The sequence below is a fragment of the Daldinia childiae genome (assembly GCF_008694065.1).
Source record: "Daldinia childiae strain JS-1345 chromosome Unknown Scaffold4, whole genome shotgun sequence".
Taxonomy (NCBI): Eukaryota; Fungi; Ascomycota; class Sordariomycetes; order Xylariales; family Hypoxylaceae; genus Daldinia; species Daldinia childiae.
The window spans coordinates 2,398,235-2,415,979 of record NW_022984645.1 but is presented as its reverse complement, the minus strand read 5'-3'; the positions used below and the strand labels follow the sequence as shown (position 1 = coordinate 2,415,979).

The following is a 17,745-nucleotide window of genomic DNA, read 5'->3' as shown; positions in this document are numbered from 1 at the left end:
AGAAGGTCGAAGGGAAGCTAATGTTTCACAAGTCCTCTTCAAGGATCAGCACGGCCATGATGTTGCACATAGCCCGGAGACGCTAGAGTATAAGTGAAGACAGTAATGATGCGTATGATTTAGGAGTGTTAGCCCTGCAGATTGCTATGTGTGAGGCAATAGTCTTATAGATACCTTGTTAGCCCCAGGAGTGTCACAATTTTATAGGAGCGGTAGAAGTAAACTTATACACACGAACTAACAAATGAGTTCAAATATCCGTCACACCATACTCTCATTAAGTACTCTCGTAAAGCCTCATGATACACTATATCGCCATGCAGCAAGCAAATCTACGAAGCGACGACGCCATGCCCTAACGCCATACCATTGCAAATGCCACAGACCAATCCTCCAGCGCCATTCTATCATGCCAAAACAGCGCCTCGCAAATCCCTCCTTCCTCCTTTCTAACAGCCACCTTAATGCGAGATATACTGGAACACAGCCGAAACCTCGTTCTCCCCACACTCCTGGCGCAGCAGCAAATCCTGTATAGGCTTGAGATCCTTATTGGAGAAATGATTCCAGGTACTCGTGTCTCCATACAATAGCGCCGGTGCCTTGATATACTGCCGTCCATCGGGTTTGCACCTCTTACACTTGAATGTATCGTGCGTATCACTTCGTGTATCTGGTCTGTACTGGAACAGCTCACGTAGACTGTCCAACGAGAAGTGGCGTTCTACATCTTCAGCCGAGTCAACGACGCACGACGACAAGGATTGCTTGTGGCTCTGGCGCTGGAAGATCTTCTCTTCGATAGTTCCGGTCGCGATGAACCGGTACACGAAACAGTCCTTCTTCTGCCCGTCACGCCATACACGGGCTAGCGCTTGCTGGTCGGCGGCGGGGTTCCAGTCGGGATCAAATAAGACGAGACGGTTGGCGCCGATAAGGTTGAGACCGCAACCACCAGCCTTGCTGGATAGCAGGAACACAAACTCGCCTCCGTCTGGATCATTAAACTTATCGACAAGCTTCTGTCGCTTGCTGACATTCATGGTACCATCGAGGCGTAGATGGCCATATCCGCGGTGTCGGCAGAGTTGGGAGAAGAGATCAAGGGTCTGCGTGTAATTGCTGATTAAGACGATCTTGTCATTCGTGTCTTGTCGGATACGCGCCAGCATACGGTCAAGCACTTGCATCTTCCCCGAGTACCATGGTTTAATGTCTCGATCGCGGCCGCGTGCATCTTTTGGCGCATAGTCCTCGGGCCAGAACTTCTCACACCCTGGTAAGTCTTCTGATAAATTGAGTAGGTCTGGGTGATTGCAAAGCTTTTGAGGAGGGTGATAGCCTTGAGGGGTTGACTTCCCTTGCCACGCAAGAGAGCTTGGATATCTGGACTCTTGATGAAGTAGTTATATAAATCTAGTTGGAATGGAGCAAGATTGCAGAATACGACGTGCTCGTATTTGACGGGGAGATACTTGGATAGAATATCGTTCGTTCGTCGGATAATAAACTTGTTGACGATGCCAAGTAACTCGCCCAGACACTCGTCACCTCTCTTACGATCATGCTCGCTTGCATCAGCATCGCGGCCTCGTAGAATAGGAAGCTCGAATCTCTTTCGGAATTCCAGTCGATTACCAAGCAAACCGGGATTTGCGAAGCTGATCAGAGAGAAATACTCGGAAAGATCGTTTTGAATAGGTGTACCAGAAAGGATGACTCTCCTCGTGACTTTGAGATTGTTTAGAGCCGTGAACGTTTGACTGTCTCCGTTCTTCAATCGATGGCCTTCATCGCACAACATCAGACCGATTTGAGTATTCTTAAGCTCCTCAACATTCAGCCGAAGTGTCTCGTAAGAAACTATGATTACTGGTCGCGTAACTGCGCGACCGCTTGAAATGGCCCATTGACGAAGCTGTCTAGTTAATTCCTCTTTCGAAGCCTTGCCGTCAATCGCAAAAGGGGTGATGGCGTCGGCGCCAAGCCACTTGGTAAGCTCGTTTGCCCAATTGCGGACTAAACTAGATGGGCAGGCGACAATAGCCTTCTGTATCGACGTCTTACCGGCGTCGGGTGATTGCTTCAGGAGAGTCCAGAGAAGTGTGATACATTGAAGCGTCTTTCCGAGACCCATTTCGTCAGCCATAATGCAGCCATTGGCCTTCTCGTCGATCATGCCAGTGACACATTTATACATAAACTTGACACCCTCGATCTGATGTGGTCGTAGCACTTTGGCGAGTCTCGGGTCGATGACGACAGGCACTCTAGGATGCTCATTGTCGACTTTCTTCTTGATGCCTAGAATCTCAGCTAGACTCTTGTGAACCAAGGGTGCATCAAGCTTTTCTTGAGTTGCATCCTTGGGTTCATCACCTTCTGATTTGCTAGTCACCTTCGGCTTATCGTCGACAGTCGGATCGTGGAGCACAATAGCAAACTCGCCAGTCGGATCGTGTAAAGGCTTGGCGACAAAAACAGCTCCCTGTCTTAAGCCGAGTGTTGGCGGAGCACGATTGGGGTTATAGGAACCGTTGTTCTTGTTGATTAGAGGTATGCTAAAAGCCTTCCTAAAGACCTTGTCTTTATCCTTAGGTTGGAAGACGGGGAAGCGGTTGACATCTCGATTTGCCAGAGCTAATCTATCGGCGTTTGTATAAGGCTTGTCTCCCGAGTCATCGCCATCAGCACCTTTATAATCAACCTTCCTCTTTTTCCGAACTGGGCGATCGATAGCTGGGGAACTAAGAGCAGCACCAGGACATCTGAACGGTTTAAATAGCTGGTCTTTTGATTGTTGCGAATGGAGGCGTTTCCCCGGGGTGTTGTTCGGCTTTACCAGCGGAGTAGTGGGTGCACTCGCCCTATATATAATATTAGTAGTTGATCAATTGTATTAGAAGAGCATAATTGAATATACATTTTCTCCTCCTCACACCTAGCAGTTACTCTGCAAGAAAGTGAGATATATTTTGAGGTATACAGTAGCGAATTAAATGATGTATAGAATTGGAGTTTGCCACTTGACGGCGACTTATTAGAAATCAATTAGGCATTTTGTTGACTTCAGGCAAGCGCGTCGCGCCTTCACCGGAACTGGCGGGGAACTAACACCAAATCACATGACTAGTTCGTCTGCCCCACATACTCTATTAATTGAATTCTCCATATTGCCATCTCTTTTTAGTAGCTCTTCTCTTATGTAACTTGTAATTGTCATATACATACAAAATTTCCTATTCTTATACCAATTCATCCTATTTATTCTGCAAATATTTTTAAGAGGTTGTCTTATATTCAAGGCTACTTTTTCTTTAGATGGTTTAAAAATCAGCTCCACTATGTTTTTAAAGTTATCCGCCGCCCCGCGTTGGCGCTTGATCAACTCTAGGGTTGACTGTTCCTTAATAGCGGGGTTTCTATTTGGTATATTCATCTCACTTACTGATCTCACTTGGTAGGCTTATCAAATCTAAGTCCTTAATGCGCTATTATATTCAGTAGAGATATAACATGAATTGTACTTTTCTTTTTTACTTTTTCGATAAGGACCTTTAACCCTCAAGTCCCCATGTCACTCCATATCCATGAAATTGTACATGGTTAAGAAGTGACAAGAATGAGATAATAGGCTCTTGTCTCCGAGACTTATAATTTAAAACTTCGAATCTTCATGAGAAACTAGTCGTGGTCTCATAAGATCAAGTGTTCTAGCTATGTCTGCAGACTTCTGGGCTGGCTATATCAGCGGAGCTGTTGGTATCTTAATCGGAAACCCCCTGGACCTTATTAAGGTGCGGCTGCAAGCGCGCGATGGCATACCTACTCAAACGGTCACATCATATGCACGGCAGTTCGAAAGCAAGTCTGCTCTACTAGCCGGAACTGCTGCACCTGTACTCGGCTATGGCGCTCTAAACGCTCTCCTCTTCGTCTCGTATAACCGCAGCGAAGCCGCTATCAATACTGCCCTGAACTGCCAGTCAAACCTCTGGACTACGTGGTTTGCTGGTGCTGTTGGTGGCCTAGCAACTTGGGCTGTAAGCACCCCAACTGAGCTGATCAAGTGCCGTGCTCAGTTGTCATCGCCTCCAGCGTCGAGCTGGAGCATTGCAAAACAGGTATTCAAGACCGAGGGTATTAAGGGGTTATATTTTGGCGGTGTTGTCACAGCGCTGAGAGATAGTATTGGATATGGATTCTATTTCTGGTCCTACGAACTGAGTAGTAAGTGGGTTGAGTCCAACCGACGGGGCGCCCCCGACTTCTCACAAGATGCAGCAAAGGTCTTGCTTTGTGGCGGTCTGGCTGGCATTGTCACCTGGGTTAGCATCTTTCCTCTTGATGTCATTAAGACCAGAGTTCAGGCACAAACTTCTGATGCTGCAAAAATGCCACTGCTTAACTCCCCTCCGTCAACCCAGAAGCGCCTAGGAGCAATTGAGGTTGCCAAAGCCGCATATAAAGAAGAAGGCATGCGAGTGTTCTTTAGAGGGTTAACTGTATGTAGTGTTAGGGCCTTCATTGTTAACGCGGTCCAATGGGCCGTTTACGAATGGATCATGCTCGAACTTGGTCAGGGAAGGCATAAAAAACTAGAGCCCATCTAGTCTAGTAGACTTGTTTGCTCACGATATGGGGTTTGAGTTGAGTCTATGATATTTTGATATCGCGGCTGAAACGAGTATATCAAAGTTAGACGAACCTTGGAAGTTAATATAACAAGTCAATTGTGACTAATTGTAGGCGACTACCTAAACTTGCAGGGGAACCTATTGGTCCGTTTGAAATCAACGAGTGAATAATAGGAGCGTCTCCTTTACAAAGATTGTGATGCCATAGCAAAGCTCTGATTGACAAAGTACTCAACTCCATCCTTACACCCCTGAACTATTAAGTCAAGTATTCTTTATCCCTCCGAATTCGATCAAGCTTTTGTTCCAGACAGCGTCATCTTCATCATCTTGATCTTGATCCAGCGCTTAAGGCGTAGGATGGTATGACGTCGTGGGCAGAACTCCTAGTCCTCCTTCTCACTGAGTCTGGCTTCTAGCATGCCGATGTGTTCTTGTAGAACGGCGTTCTCTCTCGCCAGCTTCTCGTTGACTTGGGTAGAGACATAGAGAGCCCAGTTACACTCCGAGAGCTTCTGGGTGGCCGTTTTGGTCTCGACTCGGAATTTTTTCAAATAATCCCTCATATCGTCGCACATTTCTCGACCTCCAGTATACCAGCAGCGGCAACCTTCAGTCCGCCACCAACTATACGAAGTTCATCTTGTAGATCGATGTGCTTCTCTCGGTCTGTCTTTTTGACCTTGGCGGGCTTCGCTGGGGAGGCCTCGTCGCCAGACTGGAATTATTTAGCATGCATAGCTTTTGAGATGGATAGAGAGGATGAAGGAAGAAAGAAGGAAAAACAGAAAGGCTTACCTCGGAGTGTGCATGTTTGAGAGCACCAGGGGACGACATAGTGTCGGACAAGTTATCAAAGTCCGAATCTGCTTTCATTAGACCATGAAGATACCTCTAAGAATAGGGTGGATTAACTTGCCTTGATCGTCTGAAGGACAGAGGGGCATTTCAACGAAGGGACGCGACATCTACGAGTGAAGAGATTCTGGCGTCGACAACGATTCGAAGTTGAAGTTGTAGATGAGAAGAAAATGAAGGCGCGACGGCGTTCACGCAAGGAATTTAACGGTGGATGCCTGCGTGAACGCGCGAACGTGAATGTGATATGTCTAAAGCTACATTGACTCGTAACTTTCTTATCTTGTTGGGGAATGATCAAAGCTCCAGCAGAATTAACAATCCAGCTGACGTGGACTGCATAAAAAGAAAAGAGGTAGAAAGAGGTGGAAAGTACGGACCCTACTGCAAAAAGATGAAGATGGTCACCCCGCGACGTGATGCTGCAAGTGCCAATATGTGAATTTTGATACATAGGTTAGGTACCTACCCCTTAATGTATCTACATGTATACCTTTTATCATGGGATGAATTAGCCGAACAATGTGCAAATCTGACAGCTGCCACATATTTTAAAGGGGTGCATTTGTAATATACAATTTGACAAGGGCTATGGGTTATATCATTGCTAGTCTTAGCTAGGGACATATGTAGCCTATGTATTGTAGGCTTTTGAAATTCAAAATACTGGTTGACCAGAAGTATGATATTTGAATCGAGTCAATGACTCGGAATATTTAAATATAGTAAGCAAAGTGATATGTGATATTTGGAGTAGACCGAGCTCTTAAGTCTTCGCGAGTGTTATACATTTGTTTCCATTACTCGTATCGTGAGGATAACCCCTCTTCTAACATGATTGGTTGGCTTAGTTTTTTATATTATACTTTATATATAGTGATTTCTGATATATACATTTATTATAACTTGAACTTAAAACCTCAGTCAACATATTGTTATAATCGCATAGATCTTGGTAGTTGATACTTAAGACATATATCCTGCTTAACTACCTAATGTGTGCCATCTGCATAAGCAGGGCATAAACAGGGCATGAATGAAGTGGCGGTGGCTTATTTTCTTTCAGTCGTGACACCAGGAGCTTGAAATTTTCGTGCAAACGTATGTTCTCTAGAAAAGTCTTACTGGGACATGTCAGGCATCAATCTGTGTAATTCCGACTTTGAAATTTAGTATCTCGCTTCTGAAATACAGCTAGATACGGGATCAATATCCTCCGCTAGATATTATTCGATATATCGCGTATCGTTTATTTAGTTGAGAAGCCATTCTCCTGAGCTGCGTGGGGCAGGGAAGAATGGCAGTTGGACGCCTATCGACTGCAGACCTCGTGTCTTCGCTACGAAACGCACTCCAGAAATGTAAAGAACTCCACGGCAGCAAATGTGAAGTTACGTTACCAAAACACATACCAAACTTCTGGATTATCGACACCGAAGAAAACTGCCTCGTGCCGGGTGATTCGGTTGACAAATATGTAGCTCTTAGCTATGTCTGGAGGTCTCCATTGGATGCCAGCAGCAACCAGGAACCTACACAGAGGTTGATGCTCCAATGGGACAAGTTGGATGATTTCAGAAAGCCTGGATTTCTATCTTCCGAGCCTGGGGTCGCTGAAAAATTACCTGAAGTGATCCAGGACTCGATGCTCTTCGTGCAACAATCCGGCGTGCGGTATCTCTGGGTTGATTGTCTCTGCATTCCCCAAAACGACAAGACCACCGGTGATAATGTCCTATCGATGAGGGACATATACTCTGGAGCCTATTTCACGATCATAGCAGCAGCAGGATCACCGGGGTTGTACGGGTCAGGAGCTGATATTGAGAGAGTTAAAAATGACAAAGGCGTTCCTGATGCGGGTAGCCTTCATGGCGCACTGCTCACAACACATTGGGCCACACGTGGATGGACGTTCCAGGAACAAATGCTTTCCATGCGGTCTTTTGTTTTTCTTGATGAAACGGCATTCTGGAATTGTCAGGACGCTGTTTGGTGGTCTGAGTCCTTGATCACCAACCAGGAAACAGGCGATAGCGAACAAAATACGCCAAAGGGGGACAATAGGCATTCAAGATTTATATCTCAAAGCAAAACAGACGGCATTGAAACAAGGATCTATGATGAAAATAGACAATTATCACAAAACCTTACGGTATTGTCTACGCCCGACTTTAGGCTTTACATAGAGCTGATATGTCGGTATAATTATCGCGATCTCACATATGCCCAGGATGCACTGCCATTTCTGGCGTGCTTGATGCCTTGACACGCGGGTTTTCGGGCGGCTTTATTAGTGGACTGCCGGCTATTTTTCTCGATTCTGCCCTTCTTTGGCAGCCACTTTTTAAGGCGAAGAGACGGGTTTGTTCTGATGAGAAACCTGAATCGTCCCCGGCGCTGCCGTCCTGGTCTTGGGCCGGGTGGCAATGCCTAATTGACCCGGCAAGCCTGGAGAGTGGTTTAGATTACGAGGTCCGAGATCGTGCATCAAGGGGAGGTTGGGGAAACCCCATGGATTCGTGGAGGACTAGAAAGCTTGTTGATTGGATTGGTTCGACCACCGTGGATGATGAATTCAAGATATTAGAACCGGGAATACTAGAGAAATATAAAGGGTTGCAGGATAACCCTTCCGATGAAAACTTGCCTGATGGATGGTCTCATAGGACAGAAGACACGGATTCTGCGAAAGGAGCAAAGCCGCATACGTCCGCAAACCGGCCAAATGACTGGTACTCCTATAATCCAGACGCCAAGTCTGTCTTTCGCTACCCTTTACCAATGACACATGTTCCATTAACCGTTGGGGGGCAAGGGTATAAACGCTTCCTCTCCTGCACGACATCTACAGCTAACTTCAACGTCCGGAGAGTTCTGTATCCTTACCAGAAGGAGGGTCGGATGAGAGGGAGGAGTGGTAGGATTTTTACCTCCGTTCTAGACACGGAACTATACAAGAATAAGCCTGATTTGGAGATGTGTTGTTCCGTGATAACCCTCGAAGATAAACAGGGGCGCTGGGCTGGGTTGCTCAGGGTAATGGACGACAATGAAAGTATTAAGACCTATAAAACAGTTGAAGTCGTAGCTATCTCGAGAGGTAGTACAAGTCGTATGGAAGCTGCTTCGGCGTACGAGGAGACAGTCGATAGACTGGCCTGCTACAAGTTTAGGGGCAATAATTATGCTGACTACTATTTCGCGTCGATTGAAAATTCCCAGCAGAAGATATGTGAGAAAGAATGATACCTCGGAAAAAATCTAGTGCTAACGATTTACCAGTGCATTGCCATAGAGATTCGAGATCTGAGTGTTATAAGAGTATGGAGAAAGAGGCTGGCGGCGGACGGGATCAGGGGCCATTCTTTCTTAGTGGCATGAGTTGTTCTGGTTTATTTCACCGCGGCCTACCAGAAGAGTGGCAGCACGAGAATTATGATTTCTACAACGTGCTCTGGGTCGAAAGGAGAGGCGATTTCATGGAAAGAAAGGCTGTGGGGCGAGTACCTAAAGCCATCTGGGAGCAGAACCAAGGAGGGCTGCAAAGCATCAAACTCGGTTGATGCTCTAGGCTGTATAGCAGGCTAGTTCGGGGGATCTACAAGGCCAAACAGCTTCAACTATCACTTAGTTGTGGCTTCGGTTATATCGGTGGGAGTTTATTTTGAAAAGGGGAAATAATATCTGGTAAGATTGACTTTTTAGGTTAACTATACGGCAAGTCTGAGTTGGTGTTTTGATTGTAGCTATTATTTGTGGTGATGCCTTGAGACTGGAAAGTATGGAAGTAGTAGTGATGGTATCTACTTCTTTTCCTAGTATAAAGTGAATAAGAGATGAGCATTTGATCTGATTGGAGATATTAGTTGGAGATATTACTTATATGTATGTAAGTTGTAGACGAGATGATAATTAAGAAGTGCCAAGTCAAGGTAAAGCACGTGGAAGGTGACTTGAATCACGTGGCCGGATCTCATCTCTTCAGTTTATGTGGGGCTTTGTGCCGGGCAGCCGGGTGTCATTATGTAAAACACCAATGACGTATGTTTCTTATTAGCAGACAAACTTCCTCTCCTATCTTTTCTAATTACTTCTAACTAGAGGAATTTGGGATAGGCGATAGATATAAGAAGACTATTCTAAATTATAGTCTGGTTCATTATTTCTATCAAAAAAATAATGGCCTCTTTTCTTCGAGGACGACAGGCAGGTATGCAAAATGACCTGTCTGCTAACATCATCCCAGGCTCTTTCATACCCGACGATCGCGCGCGTTACGGTATTAATTCTCAGATCAGGTACGCCATCAATTCTTACGCTGCTTTTCGTCATCATAATGTCATTCATACTACTATATCTTATAGATACTGAGGTTGGCTAACTATATTCATTCCATTCATTTAGTTGCATCGCCTATGAACCTATCCAATCTCTTCTTGCCATTGGAACGAATGAGTCTAAATATGGTAGTGGGAAGATATACGTCTTCGGCCAAAGCCGTGTTCAGAAACTTCTTGTTCCATCAAGATCATGTTCCTTTTCAGATATCCAATTCACCAATAATCGCTTGGTGAGCCTAGACACTAAAAAGCGAGGTTGTCATATGGGATCTAGATACTGGCAAGAAGATCGTTGGCTTTCGTGTGCCTGGAATTGTCTCTTGTATGATTACTGACCCCGTATTGGATTGGTGTTTTCTAGGCACGCAAACGGGGGAGGTACATACATATGATATTGACCGACAACGTATGGCACCGTTTCGAATTCCTAACCTATGGACTGAAAACGATCCTAGAGCTAGGGCGGTGGCTCTAGTCTCCATGCAGCTGCACCCGCGCGACATAGGTAAGCTGTTAATTGCTTACACGCATGGTATAGTGGTCTACTCGTTCAAGCAGAACATTCCGACCAAATTCTTTGAGTATCAGCTACCCCCAGGAGCTCCCGGAGGGTCAAGTCAGGCTGTCGAATCTACGAGGAAACCAAAGGTTACCGATGCGTTATGGCATCCTACTGGAACGTTTATACTGACTGCCCATGATGATGGAAGCTTGGTATTCTGGGATCCGAGAGATGGGCGCGTGGTATTGGCGCGGACTCTCTATGATATCAATATCAACCAACCTGTGCCAAATCCAGGCTCCTCAAGCCCCAAGCACCCGTACACTCGCATTGCTTGGTGCTGCAAGCAGAATCCAGAAGACAGCGGCTTGCTCATCGCAGGTGGCCGGAAGCTGGATGAATCCTCAAATGGTCTAACTTTTATCGACCTTGGAATTACGCCTAATTATGCAACTTCGTCGTGGCAGATCCTGTCAGATTACCTGAAAGGTAAGCACCATGATACTATACAGACGCCGGCTGGAGTTGGAATTGCAAATTTCTTTTTGATTCAACGCCTGTCACCTCATTTTGCCGGTGCTCAGGACCCTATTGCTATCATGACTCTACTCTCATCGGGAGAAATCCTCACGTTGAGTTTCCCGAGTGGCTATCCTATTTCCCCAACAAATCAGCTTCATCCGTCCGTATCGTTTGCCCACCCATTCGCGACGAAGTTTGGAGTTACTATACTCGATCGAGGGAGGTGGCTTGGAATGGTCGAAAGTAGGAACCAGGGTGAGCCATTGTTGAAAGGAGGTGCCGAGGCACCACGACCACGCCGGCGTTTCGAGGGGCGAACTATCATTCAAGTTGCACACGCAGATAGCACGGTACGAATTTGGGACGTGGGCCACGGTGACGAGATCGAAAATTCGTCCCAGCTTCAAGTTGATGTCGCTAGAGCTCTTGACCGCTACGAGGATGTAGAAATTACGGCTATGACTATGGCTTCTACCACCGGCGAATTCGCTGTTGGTACAAGCAAGGGTGAAGTTGTCATCTACCGATGGGGTGGTAATCCGTATTTTGGGAAACCTCCCGATCAACACATAGAATCAAACCCTGGCGGCATCACCAATATTAGCACCAGAGCTGAGCCGTCTCTAAAGAGTGGACTTCAGCCGCTATCATTATACGAAATGATGCAGGGTCCAATCAGCGTTATAAAGGCTTCAGACGCAGGTTTCCTTGCTGTTGGATCCGAGAATGGCTTCGTAAGCATCATTGATCTTCGAGGGCCTACGGTCATCTTCCAAGCGCCGATGACAGAATTTGTTAAACGTGAAAAACGTGCGTCATTTTTCAAAGGCCGGTCTAGCGTGTCGATGGCTAAAGAATGGCCCGTGGTGATTGAATTTGGTGTTATGACTCTTGACGAGGACAAATATTCCAGCATATGCTGCTTCGTTGGCACAAACTTAGGAAAGGTCATTACCTTCAAGATACTACCGTCAAGTACGGGATATACTGCTACACCAGCAGGTGTTGCACACCTAAACGACAAGGTAGTATCTATATGCCCTATCGTCGCGGCGGATGGAAAGCCCGCTCTTGCTACGGGCCAAGCTGTCGCTGGGCTCAGAGAAGGAAAACATGTTAACGGCCTACTCGTAGTTGGTAAGCTAACCAATATAGGGTAGTATTCGTACAAATGCTAATTATATTTTAGTTACGCAAAGCGAAGCTCGGATTTTCAAGCCGGCAACGGCTAAAGGGGCCTCGAAATCATTCGACGACTACCTTTGCAATGCCGCTGCGGTGACCGAATTCGAATTGCATGGAATGGCCTTGGTTGGTGTATTTGGAGACCTGACGACGAGAGCTTTTAGCCTACCAGGACTCAAGGAACTAGGAAGCTATCAACTTCCTATGATGGATGGTAGCCGATCTAGCGATGCGATAGTGACAGGAGGATGGCGATTATTCTGCTGGACAAGTCCATCCGAACTTGCAATTCTTCAGGCGTGGGGTACAGGTTTACCATTGGAGAATACGGCTGATCAGTTAATAAATCCTAACCTCGAAATACCCCCGAGGCCGACAATTTCAAATGTGCAATGGATCTCGGGCACACAATATGTCACACCGGCAGACCTGGACCTTTTGATCGGTGGCCCCGATCGACCTCTTAGTAAGCGCATGAACGCTTCAACGGCGGCGATCGAACGAGATCTAGGAGCGGGCCCCGGCTCAGGATCCGGTAGTCAAGAGGGTTGGGGCGATTATCTCACCAGGCAACTGAATGAGCGTACAGAGAAATTGAACCTCATGAACGACAGTCTGGATTCCGCCGCAGATAGTAGCCAAAGATGGGCTGATGATGTTAGTAAGTACGTCAGCCAACAGAAAAGAAAGATGATTTTTGGGAGCGTTGTGGGCAAGTTCTCGTAGATTGCATGTTTTTCTATATCCTAACTTTGCGGTTTGGACTTGAGTTATCAGGTACGTTGGAGTTACGAGAATAGGCTGGTAAAGATATTCCCAAAAGCATCGGCGATGTGTGGATTTTGAGGATTCATAGCTACTACTGCTATTTTATTGAATCTTATTACAGTATGATAGCTCACCCTGAGAAAATGTCAATTTGGAGATGCGGCTCATGCTCCAACCTTTGATTTTATCCTCCGACGGTAGATCTCCTGCATTCTGCCGCAAATGAACGACTCAATCAGGCAATACAACATTCGGTTCAAGTGAACCGAGAGCTTGCTCTGTTTATTTGTATATTGTTCTCCAGCGGGACCTTGCGTCTATGGCATATATATGCGGTAATTGGCTCCGCTTATAGATTCGAATGATGTGATTGCGGGCAGCTCGAATATGAAATAACAACCCTACCCTCATCTCTACTATTCTCTGAACCTCATAATACCCTTTGAGACCCTTATTGAGGTCGTAGATAGAGAAGGAGAAAATTTGAAATAAGCACGATGCGAATCTCAGCGGCGGTTCTTGTCTCCCTTGCTACCCTCGGCGGTGCTCAGAAGGCCACATTCGAGCTTTCGTACCCCTCGCCGTGGGGAACTGGTGGTCCGGGATGGGACGAAGCGTACGAGAAGGCTAGGGAGTTCGTTAGCAAGCTTACGCTGCTTGAAAAGGTTAACTTGACGACCGGGACTGGTAATCAGGCGGATTTATGTACGGGGAATACGGGGTCGGTGCCAAGACTCAATTTTCGCCATCTGTGCTTGCAGGATGGACCGGTGGGGGTTCGGTATAGTAAGTTGGCATATATCTCTAGCTGAAGAGGCGAATAAAAGGAGCGTGAAGAAACGTATTTCATTTTTTGGCTAGGAGAGTATGTGTTAACGAAGACCTGATTGTCGATAGCCGATCTCAACTCCGTGTTTCCGGCTGGCATCAGCGCAGCGGCAACATGGTCGCGATCTTTACTCCGGAAACGGGGCGAGGCGATTGGACAAGAATTCAGCGGTAAAGGCGTTGGTAAGCGCTCATTTCTCTCTCACCTCACTACCAGCAAGTAAATTAATTCTAAACCCCCCCATCTAGACGTTCACCTAGGTCCCGTAGTCGGCCCTCTAGGCCGAGACCCCGCGGCGGCCGCAACTTCGAAGCCTTCGGGCCAGACCCGTACCTCGCCGGCGTAGCAGTCGCCGAGACGATCATCGGGGCGCAGAGCGCGGGCGTGGTGGCCAGCGTCAAGCACTATGTCCTTAACGAGCAGGAACACTTCCGCAGCGGCATCAGCTCTAATCTTGATGATAAGACTATGCATGAGGTGTACCTGTGGCCGTTCGCGGACGCGGTGCGCGCGGGTGTGGGCAGTGTTATGTGCTCGTATAATCAGATCAATAATAGCTATGCGTGCGAGAACTCGTATGTGTTGAATAAGCTGTTGAAGAACGAGCTTGGGTTTCAGGGGTTCGGTGAGTCGTCTTCTTTTGGGAAGTTTTTAAGGGGGTTTAACAGCGGCAATTTAAAGGTTATGGAAACACGTGTGATTAACTGGACTTTGATGTAGTTGTTACCGATTGGGGCGCGCAGCACAGTGGTGTTGCTAGCGCACTCGCTGGCTTGGATATGACGATGCCTGGGGAGGGGTTCGGCGCGGGCACGTACGGATCGTACTGGGGCGGCGCTTTGACTGAAGCGGTGCTTAGCGGTGCGGTTCCACAGTGGCGACTCGACGACATGGTTATTCGTATTATGGCTGCTTTCTACAAGGTAGGGCGGGACACGAAGCAGGTCGATATTAACTACTCTTCCTGGACGAACGAGACCACTGGCTACCAGTATTGGGCTGCGAAGCAGGGAAACACGACGGTGAATTATCATGTCGACGTGCAGGCCGACCATGGAGAGCTCATCCGCGAGATGGGCGCAAAGGCGACGGTACTGTTTAAGAATGTTGGGAAAGCTTTACCCTTGGTTAAGCCCGAGAGTATTGCTGTGATTGGGGAAGATGCGCAGGATAACCCCGATGGGCCGAATGGTTGCGTAGACCGGATTTGCAATAACGGGACGCTTGCGATGGGCTGGGGTTCGGCGACGGGCCGAATACCCCTATTTGATCTCGCCGGCCACCGCGCTTGAGAAGCAGGCGGAGGCCGATGGTACAGTATTCACGAATGTAAAGGGGAATTTCGATCTTGATGCTGCCAAAGCGGCTGCAAGTAATGCCTCTGTTGCGATTGTCTTCGCTAATGCTGATTCGGGAGAGGGATATACGACGTTGGACGGTAACTTCGGAGACCGTAATAATCTTACGCTTTGGAAAGGTGGCGATGAATTGATTGAAGCAGTTTCGTCTGTTAACCCTAATACTGTAGTTGTTATTCACAGTGTCGGCCCGGTTCTAATCGATCATATCAAGACGAATCCAAACGTGACTGCCATCCTATGGGCTGGTCTCCCGGGTCAGGAGTCGGGTAACTCGCTGACGGACGTGTTGTACGGAAAGGTTAACCCGCAGGGTCGAACGCCCTTTACCTGGGGCAAAGGGGCGAAAGACTGGGGAGTATCTATCCTGTTCAACTCTACCTCGATGGAGCCACAGCAGGATTTCGCAGAGGGCCTCTTCATCGATTACCGATACTTCGACCGAGAGGAGATCGAACCTAGCTTCGAATTCGGCTTCGGACTTAGTTACACCAACTTCACGTACTCGAATTTGACAGCAGTTCACCACGACCCAGGAGTATATACACCAGCATATGGAACCACGCCCCCGGCACCAACGTACGGCGAGTTGGATTTAGACCCGAAGAATGCGATTACCCCCGAGGGCTTCTCCAAGATACCGAGGTTCATTTATCCGTATATCAATAACCCGACGATCCCAAACATAACCGCTGAGATTCCCCCGGGAGGCCACAATGCTTCTGCGCAGCCGATCCTGCCGGCGGGAGGTCCGTCAGGTGGAAATCCTGAGTTATACGAGGTACTCTATGTTATTAGTGCAGATATCACTAACAGCGGAGAGGTAGCTGGGACTGAGATCCCACAGCTTGTAAGTGATCGATCCCCGTATAATCTTGTCGATAGTTACATCTAATTAATGTGTCTGCTAGTACATCTCGCATGGCGGTCCGGCGGAACCAAATGTCGTGCTACGCGGTTTCGACGAGATATACCTCGAGCCGGAAGAGACGAAGACGGTGGTTTTTAATGTGACTTATCGTGACTTGAGCAATTGGAGCTCCGAGGAGGAAGATTGGCGTCTCACTGGGTATCCGAAGACAGCATATGTCGGGGCGAGTTCGAGGGATTTGAGGTTGCAGAAGGCGTTGCCGCTTCCGAGGTAAAGTTTTGAAGTTCGTGTAGAGTTCAGTGATGTTTTAGCTAGACCTGCTCTTGGATAGGGGAAATAGCCAAATATGTATCTTGGACATGATAAATTTTGTGTCGTTCTGGGATTCTAAAGGAATTTCACTGAAATATCTAACACAGAATCATGAAAATATACGTATATTATATTCTCGCTTGGATATTGTCGAATTACACATACTGTCTATCCTATGATACTACGCTACAGAATAAACGCTGATGGTAAGCATATCGACTCCTCTACATCTAACAGCTATTCGGTGCTCTCTAACTCTTTTAAATCACCTATATACCAATCCCAGGGTTGAATCTTTTTCTGAGTGTCTGGCGAAGGTATCTCTTGCTGCGTGCCGCCTGTGCAACCTCCCCATCGCGTGTTAGATGTGTTACCATAAATAGGAGGTTCATTTCGATCATGCCGGGTTTCTCGTCTGCGGCAATCGTTACCTTTTTGATCCGCGCGTGTTGTGATTCTCTGCGTATTCCCTAAGCATCTTCTGCTGGCCCTCGAGGAACGGGTTTCCGTTTACGAGTTTGGACCAGCCAATACTGTCGGGCTCGCTGTTATGTTATGTCTTAGTGCTCCTGACGGGCCGTATAGGGGTTATATGGTAAGAGTGCGAGTTAGACGGGCTTTTGTACTTACTGGATGAATATTAGCGATGGTACGTGAGGTTAGATGAGAAACGAAAAGCTATAGAAAGGAAAAGGGGTTGCGTACCAAATTGATTACCATACAGCCCTTATCTGGGAATTGTAATCCTCTCGCAGCAAACGCAGCCTCGATACAACCATAGGCTGACGTATTGGTAATAAAGCTGATGCCTATCCGTTGAAAAGTAGCCAAGTCCCCTCCTGCAGCCTTGTAGTTGTCGACTATCATGTCTCTATGTTTCATTCTTGGCTGTGGCATAAGGCCCATAGTGACCGAATGGATAACGTAGGCGAAGTTGGGTAGGGATATGCTATATGACGTGACGGTGCGGGCGCCCCAAGTTGACGAAGAGGCTTTCCCATACATTCGTCTCTGTGGCGTTCTCGACTTCCATGTATTTCAGCATATCGTCTAACCACAAGGGTCCGTTATAGAAGGGCTCCCTGGTGAGGTAGTATTGCTCGATACTTCTCCCGTGTGAAGACGACATGGTTACTTAGAAGCGTCGTGTATAAAAAGTTAATTATGTGTAGCTAGGAGTCGTTTGCGTAAGGTATAGTTAAATTTAGGATGTAAAATTGATGCTATACGGACATATTACTCGTAGGCATGTGGATTATTGGAATAGGAATTAAAAATGACAGTTGTTCCAAGTTGTGTTGATGATCTAGGGTGGAAGAAAGGTTGACTGGTAATGACGGCGGTTGGTGTTTCTGCTTAACCAGTACCTACCGCATCGTTCATATGCAATCGTATCTCTACTTCCATATTCAGGACATAGTTATTCTAATGCACGTCACAGCTTATCCCAACGCGACTTCCGGAATTCGTGAGAAAGAGATAAGGATTTGTCTACCATGGGTGATCCATAGTACAGTAGGCAAGCAAGATGACTCCTCTGTAAATTGTATGCAATAGTGT

At 47.0% G+C, this 17,745-nt stretch overlaps 6 protein-coding genes across 6 annotated transcripts; 4 read left to right on the top strand and 2 right to left on the bottom strand.

Annotated features, from left to right (window-relative positions):
- Positions 1 to 461: 461 nt before the first annotated feature.
- Positions 462 to 3,180, bottom strand: GL218_04963 (DNA repair protein rhp54; the record flags this gene model as incomplete). Its single annotated transcript, XM_033581595.1, has 3 exons — positions 462 to 1,391; positions 1,448 to 2,768; positions 3,152 to 3,180. The coding sequence occupies 3 exons, from the start codon at positions 3,178 to 3,180 to the stop codon at positions 462 to 464; spliced, it is 2,280 nt and encodes a 759-aa protein (XP_033435825.1).
- A 539-nt stretch (positions 3,181 to 3,719) lies between these two features.
- GL218_04962 (Mitochondrial basic amino acids transporter) lies at positions 3,720 to 4,613 on the top strand (the record flags this gene model as incomplete). Its single annotated transcript, XM_033581594.1, has 1 exon — positions 3,720 to 4,613. The coding sequence occupies one exon, from the start codon at positions 3,720 to 3,722 to the stop codon at positions 4,611 to 4,613; it is 894 nt and encodes a 297-aa protein (XP_033435826.1).
- Positions 4,614 to 5,023: 410 nt separating this feature from the next.
- GL218_04961 (uncharacterized protein) lies at positions 5,024 to 5,474 on the bottom strand (the record flags this gene model as incomplete). Its single annotated transcript, XM_033581593.1, has 3 exons — positions 5,024 to 5,223; positions 5,271 to 5,355; positions 5,436 to 5,474. The coding sequence occupies 3 exons, from the start codon at positions 5,472 to 5,474 to the stop codon at positions 5,024 to 5,026; spliced, it is 324 nt and encodes a 107-aa protein (XP_033435827.1).
- Positions 5,475 to 6,792: 1,318 nt separating this feature from the next.
- GL218_04960 (uncharacterized protein) lies at positions 6,793 to 7,764 on the top strand (the record flags this gene model as incomplete). The annotated part of the gene is made up of 1 exon (XM_033581592.1): positions 6,793 to 7,764. The coding sequence occupies one exon, from the start codon at positions 6,793 to 6,795 to the stop codon at positions 7,762 to 7,764; it is 972 nt and encodes a 323-aa protein (XP_033435427.1).
- Positions 7,765 to 9,677: 1,913 nt separating this feature from the next.
- On the top strand, positions 9,678 to 12,773 carry GL218_04959 (Lethal(2) giant larvae protein like protein SRO7; the record flags this gene model as incomplete). Its single annotated transcript, XM_033581591.1, has 4 exons — positions 9,678 to 9,796; positions 9,903 to 10,014; positions 10,079 to 11,999; positions 12,052 to 12,773. The coding sequence occupies 4 exons, from the start codon at positions 9,678 to 9,680 to the stop codon at positions 12,771 to 12,773; spliced, it is 2,874 nt and encodes a 957-aa protein (XP_033435339.1).
- A 539-nt stretch (positions 12,774 to 13,312) lies between these two features.
- Positions 13,313 to 16,147, top strand: GL218_04958 (putative beta-glucosidase A; the record flags this gene model as incomplete). The annotated part of the gene is made up of 6 exons (XM_033581590.1): positions 13,313 to 13,520; positions 13,713 to 13,863; positions 13,914 to 14,269; positions 14,365 to 14,792; positions 14,845 to 15,852; positions 15,914 to 16,147. 6 exons carry the CDS (start codon positions 13,313 to 13,315, stop codon positions 16,145 to 16,147), a joined length of 2,385 nt encoding a protein of 794 aa, XP_033435338.1.
- Between the last annotated feature and the right edge of the window lie 1,598 nt (positions 16,148 to 17,745).